Source organism: Podarcis gaigeae, assembly GCF_964106915.1.
Source record: "Podarcis gaigeae genome assembly, chromosome: 3".
In the NCBI taxonomy this organism is placed as follows: Eukaryota; Metazoa; Chordata; class Lepidosauria; order Squamata; family Lacertidae; genus Podarcis; species Podarcis gaigeae.
The window spans coordinates 4841265-4856298 of record NC_139680.1 but is presented as its reverse complement, the minus strand read 5'-3'; the positions used below and the strand labels follow the sequence as shown (position 1 = coordinate 4856298).

The window sequence follows — 15034 nt, the reverse complement described above, 5'->3', positions numbered from 1 at the left end:
CCATAATGAAGAACTCAGTAAACCCATCAGTCATTCAAACCAACCCTGTAGTAGATAAAATCCAGCAATAAAATCCAACATAGGTAGACACAAATTAAAAGCCCGGCAACCAATCCAACAAAATTGAGCCTAGCTACAGAAGTGAAAAAAGTAAGGCCAAATTGCCATTATCCTTCAGAGACTAAGTAAAATCAATAATGTTAAAAGACATGAAGAGGTGTTAAAAGACTTGGGAAAACAAAAAAAAACTTTCTGTGTGGTGCTGAAAAATAGGTGCACTTTGCACCAATTAAAGTTTCTAGCCTGTTTTCAAAAGCAGCCCCACAGCACTGAAGTAAATCACCCTGGAGGTAGACATCTTCAGCACCATCTTCTCCAGAGAAGGCCCAGCAGGTGAAACAGCTGAAGGCTGGTGAGAAGGATCCCTACCACTTGGGTATTCAAGGAAGGTACTCACAAACCTCCTCCTCTAGGCCGCATTCCCTCTTGCCCCAACCCTGAGGAACTGTGCTTCCATCTTAGCTAGATTCTGCCTCCTGCCCCTGCAATCCACTCCTGAAGGAACACCAGACACTCCCACTGCCTTCCTAGGATCAGATGGTGGAAACGAGACGTAAAGCTCTTTGTTGTCAGCATTTCAACCCAACCCCTGAATGACATTTCCCAGCAGTTTCACGTAGATGCTCAAAGGCATGAAATGGAAATGCCTTTGAGCATCCACCTGCCTGCTGGGACTGATCTTCCAGGAATGTAAGGAAGTAGTGAAGAATAGTGCCCTATAATGCCATCTCAGTCCGTATAGTTAAAGCCATGGTTTTCCCAGTAGTGATGTATGGAAGTGAGAGCTGGACCATAAAGAAGGCTGATTGCCGAAGAATTGATGCTTTTGAATTATGGTGCTGGAGGAGACTCTTGAGAGTCCCATGGACTGCAAGAAGGTCAAACCTATCCATTCTGAAGGAAATCAGCCCTGAGTGCTCACTGGAAGGACAGATCCTGAAGCTGAGGCTCCAATACTTTGGCCACCTCATGAGAAGAGAAGACTCCCTGGAAAAGACCCTGATGTTGGGAAAGATGGAGAGTACAAAGAGAAGGGGACGAGAGAGGACGAGATGGTTGGACAGTGTTCTCAAAGCTACCAACATGAGTTTGACCAAACTGCGGGAGGCAGTGGAAGACAGGAGTGCCTGGTGTGCTCTGGTCCATGGGGTCACGAAGAGTTGGACACGACTAAACGACTAAACAACAACAACAACAACAACAATGCCATCTCGTAAGGCAACAGAAATTATACTATAGTTGGTGGTATCGAAAGTCACTGAAAGATGAACTGCGAGGTCACACTCTCCCTCTCTAAATCCTGGCATAGGTCATCCACCAGGGAAATCAGGGCAGTTTCAGAGCCAAGATTGCCTGGAGATCTTAAATGACTTGCCCTGCTAGAATCTACTAGGTCCAGTGTTTCTGATGCTGGTGGTGTGAGGTTGCTGGAAGAGAGGAAGAAGGAGGATACTCCCCATTGCCTCTCATCTCTGCTCCGACCATTTATTCTCCATTTCAGGAGCAGAGAAGGGAGGAGTCAGAGCGTGTGTTGGCACAGAAGGTGCTATGGAGGCCTTAGGGGGTATTGGGAAGGCATGCGGTTTGGAAGTTGTGGGGCTTAGAATCATAGAATTGTAGAGTTGGAAGGGACCCTGCAGGTCACCTCATCCAACCCCCTGCAATGCTTCTACTCAGCTTGGTCTTGGGTTTTCCACACTCCGTGAGCCAGGCACCAACAAATGCTTGTACCATCACTACTTTCACATGTTTCTAAAGGTGGCTTATATAAGCTCTGAACTGTGGTGCATATGCTAAATGGTTACTGTTTTGTTTCATAAGGACCTGGGGTTGGTTTGTTTTTTTTTTGCAACATGAAAATGGAGAAATGGTTCAACTTTGGTTTACTGTGGCACGCTTAAGCCAAAATACAAGAAAACCCCACTTAAAAGGCATAGTTCTGCTCCCATAGTAAACTCTAAATGTGTTGGACGTAGGAGTTGTATTCTACCATTTCTTTTCACAAGACAATGAGAGCCTGAAGCTATCAGGTGTGAGCCATCAGGTGCTACTGTCAAAATAAGAATGACATCGAAATGAGTTCATGTGTTCCCCTCTAAACAAGTAAAACCCCACAAGATAAATATAGCACTCTGGACACTTTTCTTGAAGTGGTGGGGCAGTCTCGGTTAGAGTAGGTGCAGCCTAAAGTAGCCTCTTATGTACTGCAAAAAGAGGGGGGAAAGAACACACAGATTCACATACAAATTTCATATGCTAATTTATAAGTCTGGTTGGAAATTTAGAAATAATTGCTATGATTTAAATAAAAATACAGTACATCTCACTATGGTGATGACAGCTGTGGCTGGATGATCTGAGTGCCTTCTTACTCAGCTGTCCAGGCGCTAACTGGATGGGCAAGGTGAAGGCCTCTGCTCTCGCTACATGATGGACAGCTCTTTGGTTAGAGAACACCTTTAAACAGAGAACTCCGTAAAGTAGAATACATGGACACCCTAGTCCTGGTTGTTTTATAAAAGGCTGTTTACTGACAGCTTTTACCCTTAAATTTTTTTTTCTGCTTTACTTTGTTTAAAATTAAACCTTTTTGACAACAGAAATCCTGCAAAGTGTTTTATTTCCCTTTTTGTTTTGGGCAACCGCTGTGCTTGATCTGAATACTGCAGAGTTTATGCAGCTTACATTATCAGATGGAGGTGACTTTATTTCCTGCATTTATTCTTCCGGACTGAACAGCATTATGCAATTATGCCTGCTTTTAAAACTGCGTATTTTACACGGGGTGATTCTGTAACCAGGCCATGATGCATTATGGCAGTGATAATGTATACAGATAAGCCAAAGGAAACATGTTGCTGCTGTGCTAGGACTGAAACAGGATATTGCACTGGAAATGGAATGCTTAGTGCCTGCAAATTAGGCACTCCTTTTTCCTTTTCCTTTGTGTTGATGGGGGGCAAAAGAGAAAGCCTTGACAGCCAAGTCTCATATCTAAACAGAAAAGAGAAAGTGCAAAGTCTAATGCTGTCTTGCATGGTGCTGCTCTGTTGAAATGGCTCAGTTTGCACATCATGGTTAGCCATGTTTTCCTGAGATGTGCATGAGCTGGAAGGAGCTGCCATGAACCACCCACCTCAGATGGAACTATGTACTGGGCTATGCTTTCAGCCGGCAAATACCTTGTGGTAGAAAATTCCTTTGTTTAGCTATACTGTGTGTGAAGAAGCACTTTCTTTTGTTCCAAATCGTCCAGCATGCAGCTTCGTTGAATGGTCCCAGGGCTTCTTTTCCAGCCAGAACTCACCGGAACTCCATTTTGGCACCTCTCAGGTAGGCTCCATTGCCATTATAAGAGAACAAGGGAGGTGTTCATGGAAGAAGAAGAAGAGTTTGGATTTGATATCCCGCTTTATCACTACCCTAAGGAGTCTCAAAGCGGCGAACAATCTCCTTTCCCTTCCTCCCCCACAACAAACACTCTGTGAGGTGAGTGAGACTAAGAGACTTCAGAGAAGTGAGACTAGCTCAAGGTCCCCCATCAGCTGCGAGTGGAGGAGCGGGGAAGCGAACCCGGTTCACCAGATTACGAGTCTACCACTCTTAACCACTACACCACACTGGTTCCGGCACCTTTTTTCCTAGAAAAAATAGCACTGACAAGGCCTATCTACTTTCCCCACACCTCAGTCATGTCTCCCCACTCTTACTCACTTTGTTTCTAAACTTAAGAGAGAAAGGGAAATGGGTGTCGGACAGGTAAGCCATATGCTGTTGTCAAAAAGGGAGTGGACAGCAGACGAGGGAGCTCTGAGAAAAAGAGGGACTGCGAGAGCTTATACAGAAGCAAAAAAATCAATGGCAGGTAAATAGGAACTGAGTTTAATACACTTATTTAAAATAACCAGCTATATCTTTTGCTATTGGTCTCTGTTTAGTTATTAGTACAGTGGTACCTCGGGTTACCCCAGGGACGCGGGTGGCGCTGTGGGTAAAACCTCAGTGCCTAGGGCTTGCCGATCGCATGGTCAGCGGTTCGAATCCCCGTGGCGGGGTGAGCTCCTGTCATTTGGTCCCAGCTCCTGCCCACCTAGCAGTTCGAAAGCACCCTTAAGTGCAAGTAGATAAATAGGTACCGCTTTATAGCGGGAAGGTAACGGCGTTTCCGTGTGCTGCGCTGGTGCTGGCTCGCCAGAGCAGCTTCGTCATGCTGGCCACGTGACCCAGAAGTGTCTTCGGACAGCGCTGGCTCCTGGCCTCTTAAGCGAGATGAGCATGCAACCCCAGAGTCGGACACGACTGGCCCACACGGGCAGGGGTACCTTTACCTTACCTCGGGTTACAGACGCTTCAGGTTACAGACTCCACTAACCCAGAAATCGGGTTAAGAACTTTGCTTCAGGATAAGAACAGAAATCATGCAACAGCGGCGCAGCGGCAGCAGGAGGCCCCATTAGCTAAAGTGGTGCTTCAGGTTAAGAACAGTTTCACGTTAAGAACGGACCTTTGGAACAAATTAAGTATGTAACCAGAGGTACCACTGTACCAGCCAGTCACATCACAGAAGAGTTTTTATCTTGGTTTCGGAATTCAGGCTTTGCCGTCTATGCAAAGGGGCAGAGTGTGTTAAAGTAAGGATCTTCCACTTTCTTTATAGTCTCACACAACACAGTTTTTATCTTCCCCCACAATGTTCTATTTCATAAATTAATTACCTCTAGGATGATAAGCCTTACCTCCTGGGTCTCGAAGCTGCTTTATTTACTTCCATACCCAGTGAATTTTCCCACCCTTCCTCACCCTGGATTTAGATTTCCCTTTTGCTTCTGCCCATGTGCAAATTCGCCTCTTCAGCCCAGGAACTGGCTCATGGTGACCTAGACCTGCCCACTCCCCTCCCCAGCTCATCAGCAAGCAGAACTATTTCCACATTGGCTTTGGAGTCTTCCTGCTGCATTTGTAGCTGCCCCTGTCTGAGTAATTAATGATAGTGCTGTTGTTTATGGGCTTGAGTTGCTAACACTCTTGGCTGGAAATGCATTTCTACCTTTGGGGCCTGCTAGTTTTCTGTTTCCAGTCCCACTTCACTGGTCCAGGTCAATATTTTCTGTGTAAATAGATTTATCCAATAATGGCTGGTAGGAGAGTGTGTCATTCATCAGTCCCGTAGCAAACACACTAGACCAACTTCCACTAGAGCCCAGGAGGCTGCACTAGTACAGATTTGAAGAAAATGTTCCTTTTTTCTATAGGTACAATCCTGTGGTGTGCTTGAGATTGAATGGAAGACTTTGAGGCAATAACCACCCCAGTCCTTGAAAGAAAAGAGTCCCATAAACTTCAGTGGAGCATTTGTACACACAAGCAAGGCCTAGAATCGGGGCCTAAGCATGAGTTGCTTGAACTGGTCCTACCCCATCCCCTGCGAGAAATATTCCCTTGGTTTTATGTGGAATTCTAGGGGACTAGGTATATTAGAGGTGTACACAGGTGGCAAATTCTACAACAACAATGGCGCTAAACAAAGCAACAGGGGAGCTAATGAGGTATGCAGCAGACATTATGATCTATTAATCCAACTGGTCTATTGTCGTCACAAAAATGATACCCAAGAAGTACCGTATTTCCCAAATAATGTTATATGGTGCTACAATTACTTGCCACCCCCCCTCCGCACCTCAATCAGCAATGATATTTCTTTCTGCTGACTGATAAATCTAGTGTCACCCCCCCTAGATCTTACAATGGTTCCTGTTAGAGTCAAACTGGAAATAGTACATAGATGACAGTTCTGAATAATATACCCCTATGTTGAACGTTTCCTGTGCTGACATTAACTAAAATAAAAAACAGGCTTTTAATAATAATAATAATAATAATAATAATAATAATGCCCAAATTACCACATGCAAGTTTAACACAATAGCAACATGTATCTATGTTGGAAAATTGTCTTGCGTCAAGCATTCTGAAGGAGATAACTTGCGAGTGCACCCTGCAAATCTTAACTCCTTCACAAACCATTAGTTGGTGTCTTTCTCCAACCCGTTAATGTGCTAAAGTGTGTGGCAGAGGCGGGATCTCTGTTGTGCAATGATTCTATGACATCCTAGAAGCAAGTAAAACAGACCTGTGCAAATTGTGATCCATCAGGCTAAGGGGCTAAGCCTTGCGCCACCTTTGCTCCTGCCTGCCTCAGACTGCACGGAACAGAAAATTCTTGAGCACTAGGCCAGGCAGAACATCAGATTGAGCACAGGACAAGATGCCCAGGCCAGCTTTTAAAAAATGTGTTTGAGATAGTGCTTTTTACAAACTGCCTGCTCCAAATAATTTTGGAAGGCTTCGCTAGCAGCCTTGCCGCTCCTGGTGAGCATCCTTTATAGACCAGAGCACTGAAAGACATAAGCATATTTTGTCTGTAATGTATCTGTTGCTTATATTTTCTGTTAACAAGCCCAAAGGTATACATACGTACTTGGAGAGTGTGGGAGGTTGACGCAGGAATTGCTTCGTCTTTTTAAATTATGGTTCTGTTCGCCTTCCTAATTGCTTCTTCACTAGGAAATCGCTTTTTCAAAAAACATTTCCCTAAGAGCTAAAGATAATCAACTTTTGTTTGTTTCTGTAAATATTTTTGTGTCCTTAAGGAAATAATAATTTCTATTGTTGCAAGAATGTGGTGGTGGCCACTCCTCTAGGAAGAATGAGAGCAGATGGCTGTGAATACATTCCTTGAAAAAAAGGCAACTTGGCAACAAAAATGAAGCCAATTCCAGCCCCTCCTCCCTCTTTTGACATCTCTGAAGATGTGATTTTGCTTCCCTTCAGGTGGGTAAGGGGAGGGCTAGGGGAAAGCAAATCTCTCTGGTGTATTAATCTGAGGAGCTGTCAAGAGTTCACAGCCTGGAAAGTACGCACCGTGTATTCCATCACTGAAATTAAGTGTTCTGAAAGGTGGAGCTGGAGTCCTGGGTCTCTGGCATGGGGAAATATATACACTGCATTCCATCACTTAAAATGTTAACCTTGTCCCTCACTGGTGACTGGGAACAGGAACACTTGCTCCATGCTTGCTAGTTAAATGGCAATCTGTCAGTGCAACAGGGACGGCAGGGAGGCTGTGTTGTGTTATGTCAGTCTCTGTGATTTCACTTGTTTGCACTTGCAAGGCTGGGCGAGGGAGTAGTAATATATATATATATATTACTTAAAGATTTCCCATTGCCCCAACAACTTTGTCCCTCCTGCTGTGGACCACAGCTAATTACAGGGAAAAATAGAGTGTTTCAAAAAACCTGTCTAGCCTAAACTATAAAGATGGTGCAGCAAGTGTGGCGCTAGTTGGAGGAGCTAAAATAGTTTCTTTATTCTTTTCATTCAATAAGGTTGCATATCACTCTACACAGGTTCAAGATCCTATTGATTTCAGTTGTGTGGATGTGTGAAAGATGGTTTCCTGTGTACGCTCTCAGAAAGGTTTACATCTGCAAAATGGAGACAATGCAATGCTATTTCGCCATAAAGAATTAGGGTTTGCAGGAAACGTTATGCTGACAAATAAATAGCACAGAATATCTGAAATGATCCATATGCTCTATGACAGGGGTCAGCAAACTAAGGCCCACGGGGGTCATTTAACTGCCCCCCGAGCCGCCCCCGAACCGAGCTGCCTGCTCGGCGAGTCCCTGCATCCTGCGCTAAACCAGCGGGGCACGGGGACTCGCTTCTTTTGCGCCGGAAATTTTGTCTGCGCAGATGCAGATGCTGGAAATCGCAGGTGCACGCATTCATGCGCACATGCAATCCAGCCCACGGAGGAATCTCTGCTGGAGTGAACCGGCCCAGGCGAGGTAAACCTTGCCAACCCCTGCTCTATGACATCTACTCCATCAGTCCTTGCATCTATACTGAGAGTAGGGTCTTTACTATTTTAAGTTTTTTAAATTGAGGGTCCCTCCTAGGCTGGGCTGGTGTTCATTTCCTTAGGCATGTCTGAGCTGATATTTTTAGCCAGTGTTCCCCAGGTCATATCGTGAAGCCACATGAAACAATTAGTTCAGTCAGCAATATTCCAGGAATGGCACCTATTTTCTTATTTTTCACACCTGTTAATCTACTAATGAGATGCCCTCCAAATATTGGGAATGCAAATGGCCCAGAGACATACCAGGCTTTGGCTACTGAGCAATTTTCTGCCTTGCACCTGTTGCCTTTGGACAGTGTTACTGAGGTTGATGACAGATACGTACCTTGCCCTTCTTGAGTTCAGCTGTCTCCGTCTCGTATAGGCAGGACCCTCTTACACACTTCTTCCACAAGTGTAGTTTTGTGGGTTCACAGCTGCTTTTTGCCCCCTCTTCATGCTTGCTTCAGCTGTGCATGTATGAAGTCTCAGACTTGCACAAAAATCTCCACTCCATGTCCATTCCCGGAAGCATCCCACAGAGACAGTGGACTCAACGTAGCTTCGCCTGACCCTATAGGGTTTTTAATCAACCAGTTGTATCATGACTCCTCCCATCTTATTTATATCAATTCTCTGGGGAAACAGGGAATAGGGCTTCTTGATTTAGACGCAAACTGGGTGAGGATGACTTTCCGTCCTGTTGTATGTGGCAACAATTGCTGCCCCACCAAGCAACTACTTTCATTTCATTTACGTTAGCTTGGAAGTTTGCTATCACTTGGTGGGTTTTATAAACATGCAGGTTGGTGTGAGGGGGCTGGGAGGGGACTGAGCTAATGAGTGCTGATGTTTTGCTGCATTTACTGGCAATTTCCCCATGTGCTGCTATAGGGGTTCACCCCACCATCCCAATCCAATTCTGGTGTGTGGGGGCAGGAATGGGGGGGGGCAGAAATAACCAACAGGAATCATAAGTTGAATCCAATTCTCAGTAATATTTAGGATAAACAAAAGCACCCCTTCAGTATTTTACTGAACACTAGAAAGAAATAGGATTACATGTTACTTAGTAACTAGCAATTGTTAGGTGATGTTCTCAAACTTTTCCAAATCACCCACAATGGGATTTTGAAGATGATTTGCAGACGTTATGCTTCTCAGTTGTGGCTTCTCCCAATTTAGCTTCTCTCTACTAACCCCATTTTTCTCTCTGCTGAACAGAAAGTGACAGCCCTTGAGATATTTGAAGATGGCTATCATATCTACTCTCAGCCTCCTCTTACCCAGGCTGAACATACCCAGCTACCCCAACCGTTCCTCATAAGGCTTTGTTTCCAGACCCTTGATTATCTTGTTGCCCTCCTCTGCACACCTTCCAGCTTGTCAATATCCTTCTTAAACTGAGGTGCCCAGAACTGGACACAGGACTCTGGGTGTGGTTTGACTGAGGCAGAATAGAACAGGCCTATGACTTTTGACAGTCTACTATACTAAATTCCGTATTTTTATGTTGTGAACCACCCTGTGATCTTTAGGTAATGGGAAGTATACAAATGTAAATAAAAATTATAATGCAGTGGTAACTCGAGTTACAGACACTTCAGGTTACAGACTCTGCTAACCCAGAAATATTACCTCAAGTTAAGAACAGAACAGAAATATTACCTCAAGGATGAGAACAGAAATCGTGTGGCAGCAGCGTGGCAGCAGCGTGAGGCCCCATTTGCTAAAGTGGTATCTCAGGTTAAGAACAGTTTCAGGTTAAGAACGGACCTCCAGAACAAATAAAGTTCTTAACCCGAAGTACTACTGTAATACTTCTGTAGATGCAGCCTAGGATAGCATTAGCTTTTTTGCAGTTGCACCACAGTGTTGACTCCTGTTAAGCTTGTGGTCTTCTAAGACCTTCTAGATCACTTTCCATTGCATTACTAGCAAGCCACGTGCCCCCGCCATCTTATATTTGTGCATCTGGTTCTTCCTGCCTGCATGCAGAACCAGGCATTTGGCCGATTGAAATTCATTTTGTTAGCTTGGACCCAGTTATCCAAACTGCTAAGGTCATCTTGAATCCCTATTCTGTCTCCTGCGGTATTTGCTACATCTCAGAAGAATGGTATTGTATATACATATTTGTGTTGTGTGTTTATTACTTCACTTGAGTATCACAAGAGCACCAAAGCAATCTTTATGCAATTTTATCCATACAGTCAAATAACTCAAATGTTTTATCAAAATTTTTGTCAAAATGTCTGTACACATCTGTAACATTTGCTTCAAGTCAAATGAAAGCTGCAGCAAACTGCATGCTGAAATTAATTTTAGAAGTTCTCTCTGTTAAACTGGAATTTGAAGAGAGTGTAATGTAGGGCAGTAAAGGGACGCAGGTGGCGCTGTGGGTAAAAGCCTCAGCGCCTAGGGCTTGCCGATCGAAAGGTCGGCGGTTCGAATCCCTGCGGCGGGGTGCGCTCCCGTCATTCAGTCCCAGCGCCTGCCAACTTAGCAGTTCGAAAGCACCCCTGGGTGCAAGTAGATAAATAGGGACCGCTTACTAGCGGGAAGGTAAACGGCGTTTCCGTGTGCGGCTCTGGCTCGCCAGATGCAGCTTTGTCACGCTGGCCACGTGACCTGGAAGTGTCTCTGGACAGCGCTGGCCCCCGGCCTCTTGAGTGAGATGGGCGCACAACCCTAGAGTCTGGCAAGACTGGCCCGTACGGGCAGGGGTACCTTTACCTTTAATGTAGGGCAGAGCAGACGCATGCAGTGATGAAGGAGTGGGGAATGTGTCGAATATTGCATCCACCAGGGCAAAGAAGTCACTGCTCCTTACTCTTGTTAGGAGCATTTATGCATTTCTGTTTCAGTAAATTCTGATGTGAATGGATACAGCTTTGCACCTCCTAGACTAATGTGTGTTTTGGAATATATTAATCCTCCTGATTTCTCACTTCTTTGAATTCGATGATACAGTTCCTGTTTCAAAAAACATATTTAAGTGTGGGTGAAATGCACTTAGAAATTCATACATTGGGATAAAATGCATAATTAAACAGCATATTTTGTGATAAAATATGCAGAACAACAACAACAACAAAACCCATACAGATTAGTGTGCAAATGGGATGCAATGGGTTCACAACATTAGCTTAGGGATGGATGGTAAATACATGGACTGATCTTTCCACTTAATGTAGGTGAAGGTTGAAATCTGGAGCAGAGTCCTGTCAGCAGATTTGAAAGAATGGGAAGTATTATAGTAGAAGACATTTAGATCTTTGAACTTAAGCACCAACACTTTGAACTGGGCTTAGACATTTACAGGCAACCATAATAGCTGAACTCAAATTGGTGTTGTGCATGTTGCCCCTTGGCCCGGTAGGGACATGAGCCTTGTAAATGTTGCTCTTTCTGGTTTGTTTTCAATGGCATTCCCATACAGAGGGCCTTGCAGCAGACTTAACAGAATGTTTCTAGAGTATGGACAAGGGTTGCAAAGTATATTTCTGAGCTTGTTTACCAGATTTGTATTCTGCTTTTCGACTAGTGTCCCCAAATCAGTTCACAACAGCCATAAAATCAACCAAATTCTCTAAAATCAAACCATAAAATAAATTAGGCCATTTGTGTTTGTCTTTTAAGATCCTGATTTTGAAAACAAAACCACCACAACAAAAAATTAACACCCCCCCCCACCTATGGATAATATCTAGTTCCTCTGAATATGAGGGAGGAGAGGAGCTGAAGGAGCTGATTTATGAACTGAGGCATGGGATGGCATCTCAGTCTCCACCTCCTTCTTTCTGTTTCCTGGTTTTTTCAGGGATGATAGTTGGCCTTTCCTTGATGCTCTGACGAGATGCCAGTTTGGCTGATCCTTGAGCTGATTTGCTGTACCTGCAGTTCATACTTCTGTCTTCTGCAAAAGAAGACCATAGAATCATAGAACTGTAGAGTTGGACGGGACCACGAACATCATCTTGGGCAACCTCCTGCAACACAGGAATCTTTTGGCCTGTGATTTCCTTCTAGAAAAAAGGTGCCAGCAATGTGTACCCCTGAGTGACCCCAGAAAAAAGCACTGCTTTCGCCCAACGTGGGGCACGAACCCACAACCTTGAGATTAAGAATCTTACGCTCATATTTCTTCCCTTGGTCTTGACTTTATGACTGCATCACCTGGAGGACAGGACACACCAAAGATAGATCCCACGATCTACCTAGCTGAACATGTCCCCCCCCCCCAAAAAAGTTTGTATTGCTAACCGTTTTTTGCTTTCTGTTTCATTTTTAGAGCACACTCCCTCTTAAATTTTGTGGATTCTGGTCAAAGAACATCAGCTGGCTTACTGGGCACCAACCACAAGATGGCGATAATGTCACAGTAGAAAGAGGCCAGACTTTGTTCTTGGATACAAGCACAAACGTCCTTAACTTGCTTCATGTCAAAGGTCTGAGCAAATTTCGTCCTCTCCTATCCCGCCCCCCACACACACACCGGGAAGGAAATTGCATCTATTCATTTGCTTTATTCTGTTGCTTTATTAACACTTAAACCTCTTATTTTATGTATGTGGAATTGTTCAGCGCTGCTTGAGGGGCAAGATACTTTTCCGCTTTGTTTCACTATACACCTGCACATGAAAGAGTAACAATAGCAATGGTCTCACTAATAAGCTGCTACTGCTGCAGATGAATGTGCAGAATTCATGTTGCCCCTTGCAGCTTCCACCGCTGAGGCCTGCGTGTCAGAATGCCAGTAGCTTGAAACCTAAAATAAATAAACTTAAGGAAGTTCATGTGAGGAAAGTTTCCTCTCTTCTCCATGCCACCCCTGAAAAGCTTCTCTAGAGGGCAAGGGGGCCTTTCTGACCAACGTGGCCCTGGGCAAAGTAAAGGAATGAAAGGGAAAGGAAGCCTTCTTCCAGGAATTTCCTTAAGTTACACTTATTTTAAGATCCAAGGCAATGTGTTTATAGAATCGTTCAATGCTACTATTACGGATGCTTAGCACCATCTACATGCATGATGTTCTAATCTAAAATAGGTAAAGGTAATGGTGCCCCTGACCATTAGGTCCAGTCGCGGATGACTCTGGGGTTGCGTGCTCATCTTGCTCTATAGGGCAATGGAGCCAGCTTTGGTCCGCAGGCAGCTTCTGGGTCATGTGGCCAGCATGACTAAGTCGCTTCTGGTGAACCAGAGCAGTGCATGGAAATGCCGTTTACCTTGTTTAACTTCCTGCCAAGCGGTATATATTTATCTACTTGCACTCTGATGTGCTTTCGAACTGCTAGGTGGGCAAGAGCAGGGGCTGACTGAGCAACGGGAGCTCACCCTGTCGTGGGGATTCAAACCGCCGACCTTCTGATCGGCAAGCCCTAGGATCTGTGGTTTAGACCACAGTGCCACCTGCATCCCAGTCTAAAATAGGAGCAGGTAAGCAACAGGGGAATGGAAGCATGGGGAAGAATGTGTGGTTGTTTCAATTGCAATGGACTTTGGCATAGTGGCAGTCGAGAACAGGGACTAGCAGTGGGCGAAGGAGAAGCAGATCCAACTGGGAAAAGGAGAAGGTGGGAGAAAGTGAGTTGGTGCCATCGTGGGAGAAATGTTTAAAGAATAAGCGGGAGTCCAAGCAGTCAGAGTGAGCACTGGCTCTTTGGGGGCCTTTAGCACTTGCTGGGGTCCTCCTCCTCCTCCTCTATTAAATTTGTATACTGCTCTTTGTCCAACAATCACAGCATAAAAATACAAAACGATAACATAAAATACACAGTAAAACAGAAACAAACCAATAAGCCCACTCCACTCTGTGCTTGCAGTGTGGCAATGCCTTGAGGTGGGAGAAGCCACAGAGGAGCAAAGGTGTTGCACCTGAGCACATACACAAGCTCTTACTGTCTGTGCTCCTGGCTGTAATGATGTTCCCTAAGTCTGAGCGGAAGGAGCTGGTTTTATATGAACTGAAGCATTTCTCATTGGACCTGGTTGTGCTTCTCAGAGAACAGCTCCAGTGCACACACGTCCAGCAACGTGTGCTGTGTAAAAAGGCAACGGTGGTGTGTGCGTGTTCTAAAATGTATCTGGAAGGTGAGGAAACTCTGCGTTGCTCTGCATTGCTGCATGCCGGCATAATTAAAAGGTTGGAGCAAGACCAGGGAGAGCCCAATTCAAATAGTCACAACACTTACTGGGTGACCTTAGGCTAGCTGTTCTCCCCAGCCTAACCTGCCTTGCAGGGGTGATAAGATAAAATGGGGGAGGGGAGAACCATGCACACGTTGGAGGAAGGGTGGGGTAGGCATTCCATCAATTTAATGTCCTGTAGAAGCTGGCCGGAGCGGTACCTATTTATCTACTTGCACTTTGACGTGCTTTCAAACTGCTAGGTTGGCAGGAGCTGGGACTGAGCAACAGGAGCTCACCCAATCGTGGGGATTCGAACCACCGGCCTTCCGACCAGCAAGCCCTAGGCTCAGTGGTTTGCACCACGGCACCACATAATATATACACATGCAAATTTGTGCATGTGTGCGCATACATGCGCACACGTCACACACTGTTTCAGAGGTTCTCACTGCGTCTCATTTATGGTGTTGTAACTTTTGTTAGAAAAACAGAAGTTGGTGTTTTTCACCCGAAGGAGGAGCCCTGTTAAGGCAGAGTGTTGTGAAGAAATTCAGCTAAATTCCTTCAGTTCTGTTGAAAGATAGTTCTATCAACAGAGTGTGGGAAAAGAAACAGAAAAAAAGAAGGTTTAGATAGGGGACAGGGCTTTGAAGGTAGCATTTTAATTCTTCAGTTTTATACCTATTGATTTCCAGTTTTTCCACGGAGCAATTCTCATCATCTTCATCTGAAGATGATAACAGCTAATGAGGCTTAATTCCACAAAAAAGTTTTATCTGTTGGCATCTGGAGATCAAAATGCTGTGGAAGGCAGGCTGCTGTTGTTTGGTTTTCTTCCAGTATTTGCTGGCAATCCTTTTAAAGTGAAGTTTCAAGTTCTATATCTAAGTCAGAGGCAGGTTTGTCCTGATCCACTCCCCACCACAATCCCATTAT

General features: G+C 44.8%; 1 protein-coding gene across 2 annotated transcripts in view; it reads left to right on the top strand.

The window, feature by feature from the left end:
- PKHD1 (PKHD1 ciliary IPT domain containing fibrocystin/polyductin) overlaps positions 1–15034 on the top strand; it is a 242753-nt gene that overhangs the window by 79711 nt on the left and 148008 nt on the right. For both annotated transcript variants that reach the window (XM_083729646.1, XM_083729647.1), the window contains one exon: positions 12261–12417. In XM_083729646.1, coding sequence (XP_083585772.1) covers positions 12261–12417 — 157 coding nt within the window. The remainder of the gene's footprint in view (positions 1–12260; positions 12418–15034) is intronic.